The sequence below is a fragment of the Clarias gariepinus genome, chromosome 28, assembly GCF_024256425.1.
Source record: "Clarias gariepinus isolate MV-2021 ecotype Netherlands chromosome 28, CGAR_prim_01v2, whole genome shotgun sequence".
Lineage (NCBI taxonomy): Eukaryota > Metazoa > Chordata > Actinopteri > Siluriformes > Clariidae > Clarias > Clarias gariepinus.
In genome coordinates, this window is record NC_071127.1 from 4704681 (window position 1) to 4724822 (window position 20142).

The following is a 20142-nucleotide window of genomic DNA, read 5'->3' on the forward strand; positions in this document are numbered from 1 at the left end:
AGCCATTAGCAATTACATTTTGTAATTGCAGTGATATATCTGGGATTTGGAGGCAGGGAGTAGAACATAAAGTCTTTCTTCATGCAGATGATCGTGTACTTTTTATATCAGATTCAATCCACTCCCTGCCATCTTTTCTGTCATTGCTTAGTGACTTCAGGCATTTCTCTGGATATAAATAAAATTTGCACGAAAGCTAACCTTTTCTTCTAAATTGTGCAGCACTAACAACAGAAATGTACAATCTTCCTTTCAAGATGGTGAAAAATCTGTTTACCTATCTTGGTATCACAGTTACAAGAAGAAAATGCACTTTAAAAGAAGATTTTGTTGGGTTGCTGAATCAAACAAAAACAGAAATAAGCCATTGTCCATGTACCTGGTGGGCCAAATTAATGTCATTAAAATGAATGGCTCTACCCAGTTTTGTTTTTACTACTAGGCAGCAAACATTTAATGTCCCACTTTTTGGTCATATTTTAAACGGCCTGCCTGGTTGGAAATGGAGATAAACTCTGTCAAAAACCTCTCTGTCTCTGCAATTCTTGGATTTGCACTCCCCATCCCCTGAATTAAATCAATTAATAATTCAGTTATTAGACATACTTTGAGTATGGTCTCAGTTTAGAAAGTACAGTAGTTGTTTGGGCTTTTTACTCTCCAGTCCTATTGTTTCTAAACATCTTCCTCAACTTTCTTTACGTGATTCAGTGTTGCAAAATTGGTACAGTAAGGGTATCAAGGCAAAGATCTTTTATTGATCGTAAGTTTCCTTCGTTTGAACAGTTGTCTAAAAGATTTAACCTACCCAAATCTCATTTTAAGATATTTGCAAGAAAGACACTCTCATTATTATCTACACACACACACACACATTTTTTTTCACACATACACACTTCCATAAATTTTCTTTTTTTAAAAATCTCTTTCATTTTTGTGAGGCTGCTTTGAGACAATGACCATTGTTAAAAGCGCTATACAAATAAAATAAAATTGAATTGAATTAGCTCTTCAATACCAAATTTCCATTAATTTAAAAAAAATCTGGAGGGGTGTCTTTCAAATCCTGCCTTACATACTAAATTGCAATCATGAACCAGACCCCATGATTGCTCTTTTTGGCATAACTGGAGAGGAAGATTAAGATTATGATTATTGTCCTTTGCATCCCTACTGTCCCAGCGCTCTCTTTTATTTAAGTGGAGGGATGTCACCTCACCCACTCATGCCCAGTCGCTCTGGGATATTATGTCTTGTTTGTCTTTGGAGAAGATTCACTTAATCCATGATTCAGACTTGAAATGTCAACAGGTATGTGGACCCTTCCGTTAATTTCCATATAAATTTATAGTTTAATTCTTGAAACGTACATGTTTGCTTTGGTATGTCTCTGTCTAAAAATCAATAAAAAAAATTTATTTTAAGAAAAGTTAAATGTAATGAGCTACATTTTATAGAATTTATTATGTGTTTAACAGTATTTTAGTGAACGAGGATCTAACTGTAGGTCTGTTTAAGTTTATTATTAGTAGTAGTAATGTATTTGTTCTGCATGCTGTAATCTTACCGAAAAATGTCAGTTGCTAAAACACTGAATAAACTATTAACTGCTGCTTTTAGGGAGTTATTGTGACTCAAAGAGATGATCTTACCTCAGTGTCTCTACTATACATTGTGGATTCTCCAGTAGAGCAGAGAGACGCTTCATTCCCGAGTCTGTTAGTTTATTCCAAGACAGGTCGAGTGTCTTCACAGTCAGATGCAGTTCTCTCAGACTGGAGGTTTCTGAGTTGAGCACTGAGACCAGAGCATCACCACTTCTCTCTTTAATTCTATCACACCTGATACTAAAGGAAATTAAATAAGACATAATGAACTAACACTAGTACAAATGATCAAACAGATCCTCAAAGCTTTCACTGCACCTTCTCATTTTTATAAACATCAAAAGCACAAACAGCAGTTAGACAAAACAGATAAGTGCTGTAATAGTAATTCACAGTCAGAGCGGCTCAGAATCGACTTGCAGTGTAAATTAAGATGTAGATGCTAATTTAAAGCTCCATATTGTACTGTTTTTCATGAGTTCACATATGTGTGTGTACTACACTGTTCCAAAAAGCTCACCTCAAACACACTGAAAGTGTTTTCTCTGAAACTGTATATTAGTAATAAACACTAGATTCGTTCATGGGCTCACACACTCACATTCATTCACACACACACACACACACACACACACACTTTTAGAATAAATGCCAGAGCATTTTTATCAGGCAATAATAAATAAATAAATAAATAAATGAGTGCCATTTGTTCTTCAAATCCTTATTAGTTGGGAAAAAAATTAATTTGGTTGCTTAAGTTCAATACCATCCTCCAACTCTCTCACTGCTCTAACTCACAATACAGTGACAGGGGTCTGTTGGGTTTCGTTTTGTGTGGTGGAGGGTCTTCAATAAATTTGTCTTTTTCATTTAAATGTGTCAAACTAATAATGAAATTTGCTCAGTGCGTGCATAGTTGCACTTATAATCTAACTTATGTTTAATAAAAAAATGTTGCAATGTGTATGAAATTGACAATGTTTATGTGATAGAAAACAGTTTTTTTTTTTTTTTACGGGATTATTACAGGCTCTCCTCTGAACCAAGTGGTGAGAATTTATGTTAAATATCTAGTATGAAACCAACTTTACTGTTATAATAAATCATAACTTTAATGAATTCTTATTACTTCAGACATCAAGGCATAAATTAAAGACTTACAAAGTGTTTTTCTCTTCAATTGACAGAAACTGTCTTCTACACATTTAATATCTGCCCTTAAGTCTTGTTTATTTGTTCATGTAATAGTTCTTTTCTTTTTATCTATTTATTTATTCACATTACCACCACTCTGGATCAACTGAAGCTCAAAACATCTTAAAATACATATTTATCAAAGTGTTTTCAGTTTCTCTCTTTGTACAGTAAACCATATTTATACAGATTTACTTACATTGCTTTTCTCGATGCTGCAATCATAGGCATCAACTTCACAAGAACATCTTCTGTTATCTTCTCTGGACTGATATATTTATTCAGGTCAAATTCCTCCAGCTCCTCTGCTGATGTCAGTAACACAAACACCAGAGCAGACCACTGTGAAGGAGAGAGTTCACTTTGTTTTCCAGATTTCAGGTAGTGTTGGATTTCCTCCACTAGAGAATCATCACCCAGTTCATTCAGACAGTGGAACAGATTAATGGATTTCTCTGTAGGAAGATCTCCACTGATTTTCATCTTAATGTACTGAACTGTTTCCTCTTTGCTCTGTGAGCTACTTCCTGTCTGTGTTACTAAGACATGTAAAAGTTTCTGATTGGACTCCAGTGAGAGACCCAGAAGAAAGCGGAGGAAAAGATCCAGATGTCCTTTCTGACTGTTTAAGGACTCATCTACAGCACTCCTGTGTACATCTGATATTGTAATAAAGGACCGATTCTGTTTAAGAACATTTTTCTTTTCCCTCATGAACATCAGGTGCACATACAGAGCTGCGAGATGTTCTTGAATACTCAGATGAACAAAGCAGTACACTTTACTCTGGTGAAGCCCAAACTCCTCTCTGAAGATCTGCGTACACACACCTGAGTACACTGCTGCTTCTCTCACATCAATGTCACACTCTCTTAGGTCTTTTTCATAGAAGATCAGGTTGTGTTTCTCTAGCTGCTGAAAAGCCAGTCGTCCCAATTTGAGAAACATTTCTCCATCACTCTCCTGCTTCTCTGAGTACTTTTCTCTTATGATGTTTATCTGAATGATGAGGAAGTGTGTGTACATTTGAGTCAGAGTCTTGGGGATCTCTCCACTCTCTGCTTCACCCAACATTCTCTCTAGAACAGCAGCTGAAATCCAGCAGAAGACTGGGATGTGGCACATGATGTAGAAGCTTTTTAGTGACTTCAGGTGTGCGATGATGTTATTGGCCAGGCTCTGATCACTGATCCTCTTTCTGAAGTACTCCTCCTTCTGTGGGTCACTGAACCCTCGTACCTCTGTGAATCGATCGACACACTCAGAGGGGATTTGATCAGCTGCTGCTGGTCGGGAGGTGATCCAGATGAGAGCAGAGGGAAGCAGATTCCCTTTGATCAGGTTTATCAGCAGCACAGGCACTGATACTGATTCAGTTACATCACACACACTCACTGTGTTCTGGAAATCCAGAGAGAAACGACACTCATCCAATCCATCAAAAATTAACAGAACTTTTTCCAAACTGGACATTTCTGTTTCTTTTGTTTCCTTAAAAACGACATGAAGGAGCTCCATCATACTCAGTTTCTGGTCCTTTATCAGATTCAGCTCTCTGAAAGGAAGTGGAAATATGAGGGGGATGTCCTGATTTGTTTTCCCTTCAGCCCAGTCCAAAATGAACTTCTGCACAGAGACTGTTTTTCCGATGCCAGCGACTCCCTTTGTCAGCACAGTTCTGATGGGTTTGTCTTGATCAGATAAGGACTTAAAGATGTCATTGCATTTGATTGGCCTTTCCTCTGTTGTTCTTCTCCTAAATGCTGCCTCAATCTGTCTCACCTCATGTTCTTTATTGACGTCTCCACTGTCTCCCTCTGTGATGTAGAGCTCAGTGTAGATCTCATTCAGGAGAGCTCGGTTTTCCTGATTTATTATCACTCCATTTACACACTCAAACTTCTTTATCAGATTTAATTTTAACTTTTTCTGGAATTCATTATCAGCAGCAGATTCCAAGTCGTGTCTGTGACAGGGTGAAGTAGGAAGACATGGTGAGACATGGGGCTTAATTATTAAAGATCACTTTTTCTGAGTGGTTACCACAGGCAGTTCTTTATGATTTTGTTACTTTGTATATCTCCTGTATGTTTGCTATTATCAAATCACTTTGTATGAAATAACAGCAGAGAGGTTTTTAACACCAGTGTGTGATGTAGTTAGTGTTGATCTTACCCTGTATCTGTAATAATTAAATTCAATTTTATTTGTATAGTGATTTTAACAATTGTCATTGTCGTAAAACAGCTCAACACAATCAAAATAATTATTTAAGTTGGTATATAGTAATAATGATCTTTTTGTTTCCGTCTCGTGTCTTCTGTGGATCACTGGGAACAAAAATATTTTGAAGACAATAACTTCAACCACTTAAATACTACAGCCTAACTTTTAGTCCTAATGTTTCGTTCATTCTCTATACTGCTTATCCTGTATATAGTTGCTGTAAACCTAGAGTTTAGTCCTAATTTCAATAAATAATTTTGTATGAGTGGATTAACATTTGTAGAAAAATATTGTAGAACTGGAAAAAAAATCTGCCTATTTTAATTTGAGGTTTACTATTTTTTTCTGCACAGTCATTTGAGATGTAACAGAATATTACTACATCATACAGAATGAACAGATAATGTGTTTGGCTTTAACTTTAAGAACTATGGGATGTTACCTGTGTACAGATGAGGCGTCTCCACGTTTAAAGTTTCTAGGATGCTCCATAGACGCATCACTCTTCACGGAGACACAGCTGGGTTCTGGAGAGTCTGATCTCTTTATCTGGAGTTTCCTATAAAACATTATAAAGTGGACATTAGACAGAATTTAGTTCTCAGTAATTTTGTGATTCAAAAGACTAGGAGAGATGAACTTGCAGCTCATTTGTGGCGCAATACTTCCATTTCATATTTTTATCAGCTCTACCTCGTCATACACACTAGATGAGAGCATCAGTGCTAGTAGCACAGGGAGCACAATGTTACAGAGAAAAAACCTAACTGCTTCAAAGCATTCCTAATTACAAATATAAAATTAAGTCAATCAGATTATGCTATCCTCTCAAATCACATTATGCTACAAGGAGCAAACACCAGGCCAACATCTTCATCTCGTCCCGTCTAGATAACTTTAACATGATCACACTACCCAGAATTCACAGCAGATCCAAAGTCCATCCATCTGAGGGTAGTTACTGTAAACTGCTGTACTGTATATACGCACACTCCAGTTTCTATCACAGTTGGCTTGATCACGATCTAAAATGCAGATTAAAATCAACACCTGTGGGCTGTGCTTGATGTAAGTCACACTCGTGTCTAACACCATTCAGAAGCACAGTGTGTTTGTACTGGTGGTGGAGTAACCAGAAATTAATTACAGTCAAATCTTGGATTGCGAGCATAATTTCTTTCCGGAAGCGTGCTTGTATATCAAAACACTCAAATCATATACAATGGAACCTCGGATTGAGAGTAACGCGGTTTGCGTGTTTTCCGAAAGACGAGCAAAGATTTTTAATAAATTTTGACTTGAAAAACGAGCAAGTCTTGGTTTACAAGCACCGAGTAGTGTGTATCACGCACGCACTTCTTGTTGTGACACCGAGCAACATGTGATCACAACTGAGCCAACGTTTTTTCTCTTTCTTGCACTGTGGAATCGTCTCCCCTGCTGGGTCTTAGTGCGCAGTATTACTGGTATAATCAACATATGTGCACGCGTGCACTGTTTACTATAACACTGTGACCACGTGTGTGGACATAAAACATATTTTATTTTGTGTCCGTATGGGTGTGTGTACAGCACGTGTGTAAAGCAAAAGCAAGTCGCATTAGAGGGGTTAAAAATCCATTTTCACTCTCTGCTCAAGGCTCAGCCTGCTCTTTGCCTGCTCTGTGTCCGCGTGTATCATTGAACACCATTTATTTTTACCTTTTTTAAAAGTTAAAGTGCAGATTAATTTGTTTTATTTTTACTTTATATTTTGTGTTAATTATTTTTATGTATTTATTTTTTGGGGCAGTGGAACAAATAATTTGAGTTTCTGTTATTTCTTATGGGAAAATTAAATTTGGTTTACGAGTGTTTTGAAATACGAGTCAGCTTCTGGAACAAATTATGCTCCTAATTCAAGGTTCCACTGTATATACAGTATAAGTAAATTTCCTCCATAAGAAATAATGGAAACTCTGATAAGAGCATCTGCCAAATGCCTAAATGTAAATTATTTATTCCACAAGACAAAAATATTCATACAAAAATAATTAATAAAAAATATAAAGCATAAATTATACTCTACTTTTGAAAAAAGTTAAAATAAATCCAAACAGAGCAGTGTTTCCATTTGTGTGTGTTTGTATGAGCACGTGCTGTTTATGTGTGTGTAAAGCTTAACTACGACGAGAGGAGTGAGGGCCTACTGTGTAGAATGACTTACTTTATTTTACAGCAGTGATTGTGTGTGTGTGTGCGCGCATGTCATGGAACCTCTCTAATGACACTCGCACACATACATACACACTAACAGAATCTCTGCTTGTTTACAGAGAGAGACTCTCTGAATCTTTAACAAGGAACCTCTCTAATGACACTTGCTTTACGCACGCAGAGACACACATACGTGGTCACAATGTTATAGTAAACAGTACATGTGTGCACGGATGTTAACTATGCGAGTGATGCACGCACAACTTTTAGTCCTAATGTTTCGTTCATTCTCTATACTGCTTATCCTGTATATGGTTGCTGTAAACCTAGAGTTTAGTCCTAATTTCCATAAATAATTTTGTATGAGTGGATTAACGAGGCTGATTATGGATTACCCATAATCCCGTAACATGCGTACTACAGTACTTGTATATCAAGACCTTGCCCATTTATTAAATTTATTTAAACATTTTGCTTATCTTGCAAAACGCTTGCAGACTAAGTTACTCACAATTCAAGGTTCCACTGTATATAAGATAAGGAAATATACAAAATAAAATCACAATTATTTTCCTGTGTGGTTAAAATGGTTAGTGGGATGCTCCAGCATTTCAGGGGGATTTCAGACAGCAGGAGGAGCAATAATAACACTGATTTATTATTCTTATTTTTTTAAATGCACAATCTACCATCAAATCATTTTTTCATATTAAAAAATGTGAAAAAAAGGGGGGGGGGGCGTTTAAAAAATCATAAATTATGATTACAGGCTCATTTCAATAAATTAGACAATCATTGAAAAGTTTATTTATTTCAGTAATTTAATTCAAAATATTATATGAATTCATTACACACAATAATATATTAAAAGTGTTGATTTCTTTTAGTTTTGATGATTATGGCTTACAGCTAATGAAAACCCTGAAATTCAGTATCTCAGAAAATTTGAATATTACCTAAAACTGATTTAAAAAAAAAAAAAAAAAAGATTTTTAACACAGAAGTGTTGGACTACTGAAAAGTATGAACATTTACAGCACTCAATACTGCATCGGAGCACCCTTTGCATGAATTACTGCAGCCATGCAGTGTGGCATGGAGGCGATCAGTCTGTGGCACTTATGAGATTTTATGACACACCAGGTTGCTCTGATAGTGGCTTTCAGCTCTTCTGTGTTGCTGGCTCTGGTGTGTCACATCTTCTTCTTCACAATACCCCTTAGATTCTCTATAAAGTTTAGGTCAGGCAAGTTTGCTGGCCAATTAAGCACAGGGATACAATGGTCCCTGAACCAGGTGTTAAAACTTTTGGCAGCGTGGAAAGGTGCCACATCTTGGTGGAAAATTAAATCAGCATCTTCATAAAGCAGGTCAGTAAAGGGAAGCATGGAGTGCTCTAAAACTTCCTCATAGACAGCTGGACCTTGGACCTGACCACAGTGGACCAACACCAGCAGATGACATGGCTCCCCAAACCACCAGTGACTGTACAAACTTTACACTGGACCTCAAGCAACTTGGATTCTGTGTCTCTCCTCTCTTCTTCCAGACTCTTGATTTCCAAATAAAATGCAAATTTACTCTTATCGGAAAAGAGGACTTTGGCACAGTGAGTACAGTCCAGTCCTTTTTGTCCTTAGCCCAGGTAAGACGCCTCTGGCGTTGTCTCTGGTTCAAGAGTGGCTTGACACAAGGGATGCGACAGTTGTAGCCCATGTCCTGAAAACGTGTGTGTTGGCTCTTGAAGCACTGACTCCAGCTGCAGTCCACTCCTTGTGAATCTCCCTCAAATTCTTGAATGGGCTTCATTTCACAATCCTCTCAAGGCTGCGGTTAACCCTGTTGCTTGTGAACCACATTTATTCCTTCCATTCAACTTTCTATTTAATGTGCTTGAATACAGAACTCCGTGTACAGCCAGTCTACTGAAACAGACTGAGAGACCATTTAAAGGCTCTCGAAACCATTGCAGGTGTTTTGGGTTAATTAGCTGATTAGAGAGTGACACCACAAGTCTCCAATATTGAAATTTTTCACAATATTTAAATTTTCTGAGATACTGAATTTTGGGGTTTCATTAGCTATAAGACAATAATCAAAATTAAAAGAAATAAACTTTTCCAATATATCAATAATTCTGTGTGTAATGAATCTATATAATATATGAGATTCACATTTCTAACTAAATTAATTAAATAAATCAACTTTTCGATCATATTGTAATTTATTGAGATGCACCTGTATGTCCCTTCAGGGTTTCACACAAAGGCTGATGTGGCCCAGTCACAGTTTGACTTTATGTCAGTATGATGCCATTACAGATAAAAATAAATTTATTACAATCATTATTGTGTAACCTGTCTAGGGACACGTCTCATATGTTTTTAGTGTGTTATCTCGTCCTCGCTTTACTGTTTAACTGCATCATTTCACAATCTGGCATGTTTTCAATGGTGATTGTCTTACGTTATTCTTTTCATGTCAGTGACACCGTCATGCTGTTGGTGTTGATAAACAGCGATTGGAACTAAATTCACTTTATTCTACAATCTAAAATTAGCCCTAATTTTAATCGAATAATTCTGTATCAGTTCATTAACATTTAGAGAACACGATGGTAAACGCAACATGACAAAAATTTTGTTGAACTGGAGAAAAAAAAAACTCTGTTTTAATTCAAGATTTTTTTATTATTCATTTCTATGTGTTACATAAAATGTAATATGATTAAATATTACAGAATATTTAGGATGCACTGATTAATTGGCTGTACATTGGTATCGGCTGATATTTACATTGTTGACTGCAATCGGCCAATATCGGCCCCGGCAAATAAGTTAAGATTCACCGCTGGAAGAGGTCAAAGTTTATCTGTTCTGTCGCATCAGTTTTCTGCTGGTTAATTGTGGTCTGACTGGGACAATAGTAGCTGATCCAGCTGTAACTAAAAGGGAAAGATCCTATAGCTGGTACTATAATACCATAATACCACCTAATATAACATTTTCATTTCCTGTTAGGATTTTGGGAGACGTCCTTATCCAAAGAAACATACACAAGTGCTTTGAAGTTTCCGTCATAGGGAAGATCCTTACACTGGGTTACTAGTGTACAACACCATTTGCTGGGACATGTTAATTATTTGCAATATTAGCAATAGCCCCAGCATAGCCTATTAGCATTAAGAGCCAATAACTGACTTGCATATGGATTTCCACACTGTACCTTTACTCTGACAATGCCATCTCCACTACACTCCATCTTGCCCTTACACACTTGAACAAGAAGGATACATACGTTCGAATGCTGTACATAGATTTCAGCTCAGCATTCAACACTATCATCCCCCAACAACTGATCGAGAAGCTGAGCCTGCTGGGCCTGAACACCTCCCTCTGCAACTGGATCCTGGACTTTCTGACCGGAAGGCCTCAGTCAGTACGGATCTGGAACTGCACCTCCAGCACCACCACACTGAGCACTGGGGCCCCACAAGGCTGTGTGCTCAGTCCCCTGCTGTTCACACTGCTGACTCACGACTGTGTAGCAACACACAGTTCAAATCACATCATTAAGTTCGCTGATGACACGACCGTGGTGGGTCTCATTAGCAAGAACGACGAGTCAGCATACAGAGAGGAAGTGCAGAGGCTAACAGACTGGTGTAACGACAACAACCTGTCTCTGAATGTTGACAAGACAAAGGAGATGGTGGTTGACTTCAGGAGGACATGAGGCGACCATTCTCCGCTGAGCATCAATGGCTCCTCTGTGGAGATTGTCGAAAACACCAAATTCCTGGGTGTCCACCTCGAGAAGGACCTCAACTGGTCCCTCAACACCAGCTCCCTGCACAAGAAAGCCCAACAGCGTCTCTTCTTTTTGAGAAGACTGAGAAAGGCCCAGCTTCCACCACCGATCCTGACCACCTTCTATAGAGGGACTATCGAGAGCATCCTGAGCGGCTGCATCACTGTCTGGTTTGGGAATTGTGCCATATCGGACCACAAAACCCTACAGCGGATAGTGAGGACAGCAAAGATCATCATCGGAGTCTCTCTTTCCTCTATTGAAGACATCTACACCACACGCTGCATCCGCAAAGCCACCAGCATTGTGGCTGATCGGACACACCCCTCTCACACACACCACACTCCTGCCATCTGGAAAAAGGTACCGAAGCATTCGGGCACACACATCCAGACTGTGCAACAGCTTTTATTTTCACAAGCCATCCATCTCCTCAACAAAAAGGGACTGAACTGATAAACACACACACACACACATATACACACACACACACACACACACATACACACACACACACAAACATTATCACTCAGCTTAACATCAAAAACTCAACTACATCAAAACATTGACACTGGACTGACTAATTAACACAAGCGCAGACACACTGACCTACACTACCAAACTATCGTACACACAAATCTGTAAATGCTTCACTGTTTATCTCTTTTGCACAATGTTCATTACTTTTTGCACTAATTCCTCAATTCTTGCAGCTGTGTTTACTACCTTAACACCATATTTTATGTTCTGATATGTCGTTGTTGTCGCACTGTCACTTTGTTGTTGCTCGTTTGCACATTTGCACATGCACTTTATGTTGTCTGTTGTCTGTAAAACCTGTATATAGTCTTCCTTAGTTAGTTAGTTTTAGTTAGTTTTTGTAAATTTATGTTAGGACTATCTGTCTTGTCTCTGCTAGCCAGCTAACTAGGCCTTTTAGTTAGCTAGTTTAGCTTCTCTGTTAATTTATGTTGTGAGTTTATGTTGCATGTAGCACCTTGGTCCTAGAGGAACGTTGTTTCGTTTCACTGTGTACTAACTGTATATGGTTGAAGTGACAATAAAGCCTACTTGAACTTGAACAAAATAAAATGTCATTCACATTAATCCAGGATCCACAAGCCTACATTCACTCGGTCATACATGACTGGAACACAGAATACAATAATCATTCCTTACACCGCTTATTATGGAGTAACAGGTTTAGCATGCAGGTTAATTAGAGCAGCATCGTAGCACTCTTCTTCTCTACACATTCAAGTTTAATTTACACTAACAAGAAGACATGCCCCCTTTTGGCATTAGTTGGCATTACTGTAAAGCCACTATAATAAACTTCTGATTGTTATATTGTGCACACGAGAATGTATTCTGTATCAAATACACAAGAACTGTAACCAAACAAACAACCATCGGTATTAGCCATCAACCACATTATAATTTTAAATATCAGCATCAGCCCAGAATTTCACAATTGTTACATCCTTAATTACTACACCATGAACAGATAATGTGTTTGACTTTAACTCTGAGAACTATGGGATGTTACCTGTGTACAGATGAGGAGTCTCCACGTTTAAAGGTTGCAGGAGGATCCATAGACCAGTCACTCTTCATGGAGACACAGCTGGGTTCTGGTGAGTCTGATCTCTTTCTCTTGAGTTTACTGTACAACATTATAGAGTGGACAAGAGACAGAAATTAATTGTCTAATATTATTCAGAATACCAGGAGAGACCCGATATGAGCAGCAATTCGTATCACGATACTTCTATTTAAAAACCTTCATGAGCTCCACCTCAAACACTCTTTTAATATTGACAATGTTCAGGATCTCACACAAATGCTGTCAGGATAGAGAGAATAGATTCATAACTCTGAGGAGAATGTGGATAATTACTAAGTGTGTGTCGATCTCAGTCTGGTTTTCATTTCCAGTTCTCATCAATCAACCTTTTTATAGGAAATGCACACGCAAGCATGCGGCCTTGTTACTGGCTCTGCAAATACGTACAAGCATTCTCTCTCTCTCTCTCTCTCTCTCACACACACACACTCCTCAGGTGTGTGTTCTTTTCTCACTTACCTCACTCTCAGGCCCTTCACACGTCACTTTACTTTACCTTGGATTTTAAGTTTTGTCATAAAGACATAAATATTAAGTTTATTTAATGAAGTTTTCATCTTTATTGTCTTCATTGTTAGTTATCACATGCACAAAACAACCTAAAGCTAAATTTAAAACCTGAAATCTGAATAAGAGCTATTGAGTAATTGTGCAAATACTAGTCTGATTAATCAATTAATCATTTCAGTAATCAATATATTAAATCAATAATCACAATAGTCGTTAGTTGCAGCCCTGCTTTAGTGTACTTGGTGTTTTTCCGTTGCGCCACATCAATTTTTTGAGGAAAGATCCAATCATAGCACACGGGACAAACACCAGGCCAACAGCCTCGTCTCATTCTCTCTGCATGAACTTGGAAAAATAATACTGAAACTGTGTTTAACATGATCACACTACCCAGAATTCACAGCAGATCCACAGTGCAGCCATCTAAAGGTAGTTACTGTAAACTGCTGTATATACGTACACTCCAGTTTCTATCACGGTTGACATGGCAACGATAAAAAAAATAAAGATTAAAATCAACACCTGTGTGCTGTGCTTGATGTAAATCACACTTGTATGGAAGTATAATAGTGCTAAAATTCCTCAAAGCAAAATAGCAGGTTGAATTACATGAACTGAAAAAAAACGTGTTGCAATAAATATGTTTGAATTTTTCTGCATTGCAATTTGATCTGAATTGAAAAAAATCCTTAGAGCATTTACAATGTTTGAAATTTTTGCCACTGCAATTTATTGTGGTTGTATATTTCAAGTGAAAATGTAATTCAAGCATTTAAAATTCAATGCAAAAATATTCAAGTTACTAAATTGCAGTTCAAAAATATTTTCAAGTGTTAAAAATACAATCTTCATTATTTTACAATTCAACAAATTCAGGTTGACAAAATTCAGGTAACAAAATTCAGGTTGCAAAAATTCAGGTAACAAAATTCAGGTTGCAAAAATTCAGGTCACAAAATTCAGGTCACAAAATTCAAGTCGCTAAAATTCAGGTCTTCACATCCGGGATATCACAGGAAGAGCAGTGGAGAGCCGATTTCTGCTGTCCGTGCCGCAGTGTACTTTAAAGTGTGCTTTCTGCGCCCTGTGCAGTCTACTTCTCAGAAACTACTTACCGATCGGAACGCAGCCCTCTTAACTAACAGGCCGGGTTGCCAGTTGCACAATAAACGGTGTAATGTGTTAAAATTACTCCTCTGCCGTAAACGCTATATTTAAAGCAAAGCCAGCGCTCTTTCATTCACACGCGAGAGCGATGGGTTTCCCGCCCCTGAGCTCGGTAATGTTACAGTCACATTCAGTAACAAGAGGGGATTAATTTCCTCAGCAGCAACAACAACATACATGCTGTTTAGACTTTGTTAAATTTATATTGCTTATAAATAAAGGTAAACATAAAAACTTTGTAATTAAGAAAAACGTTAGGTGTGGATAGTACGGTTTAATGTCAGTCTGATTAAAATATAATATAAATAAATTATATAAATTATTTTATGCAACGCAATTAAAACATTTCAGTTTCAGTTTAATATTAAGTATGAAGTCATAAGTCTTCATGTAGTTATTTGAGCAGTTAGTAGTATATATGTATATGTGACTGTTTCATATGTGTGTATGAGTGAAGTTTGATTTAAGCCCTATACGGCGCCTCATAAATACCTGTCGCACTGTGACTTTGTCACTTATAACATTGTACATTAATGGCTGCACTGCAATTAACCCCATTTCTATTTTTTATTGAAATTTATATTTATTTTCTTAATATACTTTTCATATATAGTTTTTGTCCATCATTGCACTAGTAACTCTGGTCAGTTCTCACATTACCCTGTGTATACTGACTGTATACTGACTGTAAGATATACAGTGTGGAGTCTATAACCTGTCTTACTGTTACTGTCTCTATTGCTGTTGGATATCTGGAATTTCCTTCGGGATCAATAAAGTATCTATCTATCTATCTATCTATCTATCTATCTATCTATCTATCTATCTATCTATCTATCGTATATATCTGTCTTTATTCTTTGTCTTGAATTGTCCCTATCAGTTTATTTGCACAGAGTCAGACTTCTGCAGTTACTCTGGTGTCACTCGCTAAACCCATGCTGTTTGACTGCTTCCTAAATTTGTTTCTGCTGCTGTACTGAATTTTTCCACAGACTGAACATTACCGAGCTCAGGGGCGGGAAACCCATCGCTCTCGCGTGTGAATCAAATTCAAATTCAAAATTCAAATTTTCAATGTTTTCAATGGTGATTGTCTTACGTTATTCTTTTCATGTCAGTGACACCGTCATGCTGTTGGTGTTGATAAACAGCGATTGGAACTAAATTCACTTTATTCTACAATCTAAAATTAGCCCTAATTTTAATCGAATAATTCTGTATCAGTTCATTAACATTTAGAGAACACGATGGTAAACGCAACATGACAAAAATTTTGTTGAACTGGAGAAAAAAAAAACTCTGTTTTAATTCAAGATTTTTTTATTATTCATTTCTATGTGTTACATAAAATGTAATATGATTAAATATTACAGAATATTTAGGATGCACTGATTAATTGGCTGTACATTGGTATCGGCTGATATTTACATTGTTGACTGCAATCGGCCAATATCGGCCCCGGCAAATAAGTTAAGATTCACCGCTGGAAGAGGTCAAAGTTTATCTGTTCTGTCGCATCAGTTTTCTGCTGGTTAATTGTGGTCTGACTGGGACAATAGTAGCTGATCCAGCTGTAACTAAAAGGGAAAGATCCTAGCTGGTACTATAATACCATAATACCACCTAATATAACATTTTCATTTCCTGTTAGGATTTTGGGAGACGTCCTTATCTAAAGAAACATACACAAGTGCTTTGAAGTTTCCGTCATAGGGAAGATCCTTACACTGGGTTACTAGTGTACAACACCATTTGCTGGGACATGTTAATTATTTGCAATATTAGCAATAGCCCCAGCATAGCCTATTAGCATTAAGAGCCAATAACTGACTTGCATATGGATTTCCACACTGTACCTTTACTCTGACAATGCCATCTCCACTACACTCCATCTTGCCCTTACACACTTGAACAAGAAGGATACATACGTTCGAATGCTGTACATAGATTTCAGCTCAGCATTCAACACTATCATCCCCCAACAACTGATCGAGAAGCTGAGCCTGCTGGGCCTGAACACCTCCCTCTGCAACTGGATCCTGGACTTTCTGACCGGAAGGCCTCAGTCAGTACGGATCTGGAACTGCACCTCCAGCACCACCACACTGAGCACTGGGGCCCCACAAGGCTGTGTGCTCAGTCCCCTGCTGTTCACACTGCTGACTCACGACTGTGTAGCAACACACAGTTCAAATCACATCATTAAGTTCGCTGATGACACGACCGTGGTGGGTCTCATTAGCAAGAACGACGAGTCAGCATACAGAGAGGAAGTGCAGAGGCTAACAGACTGGTGTAACGACAACAACCTGTCTCTGAATGTTGACAAGACAAAGGAGATGGTGGTTGACTTCAGGAGGACATGAGGCGACCATTCTCCGCTGAGCATCAATGGCTCCTCTGTGGAGATTGTCGAAAACACCAAATTCCTGGGTGTCCACCTCGAGAAGGACCTCAACTGGTCCCTCAACACCAGCTCCCTGCACAAGAAAGCCCAACAGCGTCTCTTCTTTTTGAGAAGACTGAGAAAGGCCCAGCTTCCACCACCGATCCTGACCACCTTCTATAGAGGGACTATCGAGAGCATCCTGAGCGGCTGCATCACTGTCTGGTTTGGGAATTGTGCCATATCGGACCACAAAACCCTACAGCGGATAGTGAGGACAGCAAAGATCATCATCGGAGTCTCTCTTTCCTCTATTGAAGACATCTACACCACACGCTGCATCCGCAAAGCCACCAGCATTGTGGCTGATCGGACACACCCCTCTCACACACACCACACTCCTGCCATCTGGAAAAAGGTACCGAAGCATTCGGGCACACACATCCAGACTGTGCAACAGCTTTTATTTTCACAAGCCATCCATCTCCTCAACAAAAAGGGACTGAACTGATAAACACACACACACACACATATACACACACACACACACACACACATACACACACACACACAAACATTATCACTCAGCTTAACATCAAAAACTCAACTACATCAAAACATTGACACTGGACTGACTAATTAACACAAGCGCAGACACACTGACCTACACTACCAAACTATCGTACACACAAATCTGTAAATGCTTCACTGTTTATCTCTTTTGCACAATGTTCATTACTTTTTGCACTAATTCCTCAATTCTTGCAGCTGTGTTTACTACCTTAACACCATATTTTATGTTCTGATATGTCGTTGTTGTCGCACTGTCACTTTGTTGTTGCTCGTTTGCACATTTGCACATGCACTTTATGTTGTCTGTTGACTGTAAAACCTGTATATAGTCTTCCTTAGTTAGTTAGTTTTAGTTAGTTTTTGTAAATTTATGTTAGGACTATCTGTCTTGTCTCTGCTAGCCAGCTAACTAGGCCTTTTAGTTAGCTAGTTTAGCTTCTCTGTTAATTTATGTTGTGAGTTTATGTTGCATGTAGCACCTTGGTCCTAGAGGAACGTTGTTTCGTTTCACTGTGTACTAACTGTATATGGTTGAAGTGACAATAAAGCCTACTTGAACTTGAACAAAATAAAATGTCATTCACATTAATCCAGGATCCACAAGCCTACATTCACTCGGTCATACATGACTGGAACACAGAATACAATAATCATTCCTTACACCGCTTATTATGGAGTAACAGGTTTAGCATGCAGGTTAATTAGAGCAGCATCGTAGCACTCTTCTTCTCTACACATTCAAGTTTAATTTACACTAACAAGAAGACATGCCCCCTTTTGGCATTAGTTGGCATTACTGTAAAGCCACTATAATAAACTTCTGATTGTTATATTGTGCACACGAGAATGTATTCTGTATCAAATACACAAGAACTGTAACCAAACAAACAACCATCGGTATTAGCCATCAACCACATTATAATTTTAAATATCAGCATCAGCCCAGAATTTCACAATTGTTACATCCTTAATTACTACACCATGAACAGATAATGTGTTTGACTTTAACTCTGAGAACTATGGGATGTTACCTGTGTACAGATGAGGAGTCTCCACGTTTAAAGGTTGCAGGAGGATCCATAGACCGGTCACTCTTCATGGAGACACAGCTGGGTTCTGGTGAGTCTGATCTCTTTCTCTTGAGTTTACTGTACAACATTATAGAGTGGACAAGAGACAGAAATTAATTGTCTAATATTATTCAGAATACCAGGAGAGACCCGATATGAGCAGCAATTCGTATCACGATACTTCTATTTAAAAACCTTCATGAGCTCCACCTCAAACACTCTTTTAATATTGACAATGTTCAGGATCTCACACAAATGCTGTCAGGATAGAGAGAATAGATTCATAACTCTGAGGAGAATGTGGATAATTACTAAGTGTGTGTCGATCTCAGTCTGGTTTTCATTTCCAGTTCTCATCAATCAACCTTTTTATAGGAAATGCACACGCAAGCATGCGGCCTTGTTACTGGCTCTGCAAATACGTACAAGCATTCTCTCTCTCTCTCTCTCTCTCTCTCTCTCTCTCTCTCTCACACACACACACTCCTCAGGTGTGTGTTCTTTTCTCACTTACCTCACTCTCAGGCCCTTCACACGTCACTTTACTTTACCTTGGATTTTAAGTTTTGTCATAAAGACATAAATATTAAGTTTATTTAATGAAGTTTTCATCTTTATTGTCTTCATTGTTAGTTATCACATGCACAAAACAACCTAAAGCTAAATTTAAAACCTGAAATCTGAATAAGAGCTATTGAGTAATTGTGCAAATACTAGTCTGATTAATCAATTAATCATTTCAGTAATCAATATATTAAATCAATAATCACAATAGTCGTTAGTTGCAGCCCTGCTTTAGTGTACTTGGTGTTTTTCCGTTGCGCCACATCAATTTTTTGAGGAAAGATCCAATCATAGCACACGGGACAAACACCAGGCCAACAGCCTCGTCTCATTCTCTCTGCATGAACTTGGAAAAATAATACTGAAACTGTGTTTAACATGATCACACTACCCAGAATTCACAGCAGATCCACAGTGCAGCCATCTAAAGGTAGTTACTGTAAACTGCTGTATATACGTACACTCCAGTTTCTATCACGGTTGACATGGCAACGATAAAAAAAATAAAGATTAAAATCAACACCTGTGTGCTGTGCTTGATGTAAATCACACTTGTATGGAAGTATAATAGTGCTAAAATTCCTCAAAGCAAAATAGCAGGTTGAATTACATGAACTGAAAAAAAACGTGTTGCAATAAATATGTTTGAATTTTTCTGCATTGCAATTTGATCTGAATTGAAAAAAATCCTTAGAGCATTTACAATGTTTGAAATTTTTGCCACTGCAATTTATTGTGGTTGTATATTTCAAGTGAAAATGTAATTCAAGCATTTAAAATTCAATGCAAAAATATTCAAGTTACTAAATTGCAGTTCAAAAATATTTTCAAGTGTTAAAAATACAATCTTCATTATTTTACAATTCAACAAATTCAGGTTGACAAAATTCAGGTAACAAAATTCAGGTTGCAAAAATTCAGGTAACAAAATTCAGGTTGCAAAAATTCAGGTCACAAAATTCAGGTCACAAAATTCAAGTCGCTAAAATTCAGGTCTTCACATCCGGGATATCACAGGAAGAGCAGTGGAGAGCCGATTTCTGCTGTCCGTGCCGCAGTGTACTTTAAAGTGTGCTTTCTGCGCCCTGTGCAGTCTACTTCTCAGAAACTACTTACCGATCGGAACGCAGCCCTCTTAACTAACAGGCCGGGTTGCCAGTTGCACAATAAACGGTGTAATGTGTTAAAATTACTCCTCTGCCGTAAACG

At 37.9% G+C, this 20142-nt stretch overlaps 1 protein-coding gene across 1 annotated transcript in view; it reads right to left on the minus strand.

Moving 5' to 3' along the window:
* LOC128515923 (NLR family CARD domain-containing protein 3-like) overlaps nucleotides 1-20142 on the minus strand; it is a 64066-nt gene that overhangs the window by 34880 nt on the left and 9044 nt on the right. Inside the window, exons 3-7 of the mRNA XM_053490184.1 lie at nucleotides 18331-18447; nucleotides 12583-12699; nucleotides 5470-5586; nucleotides 3001-4767; nucleotides 1653-1847 (exon numbers count right to left, since the gene is read on the minus strand). Of these exons, the coding sequence (XP_053346159.1) occupies nucleotides 1653-1847; nucleotides 3001-4767; nucleotides 5470-5586; nucleotides 12583-12699; nucleotides 18331-18447 (2313 nt within the window). The remainder of the gene's footprint in view (nucleotides 1-1652; nucleotides 1848-3000; nucleotides 4768-5469; nucleotides 5587-12582; nucleotides 12700-18330; nucleotides 18448-20142) is intronic.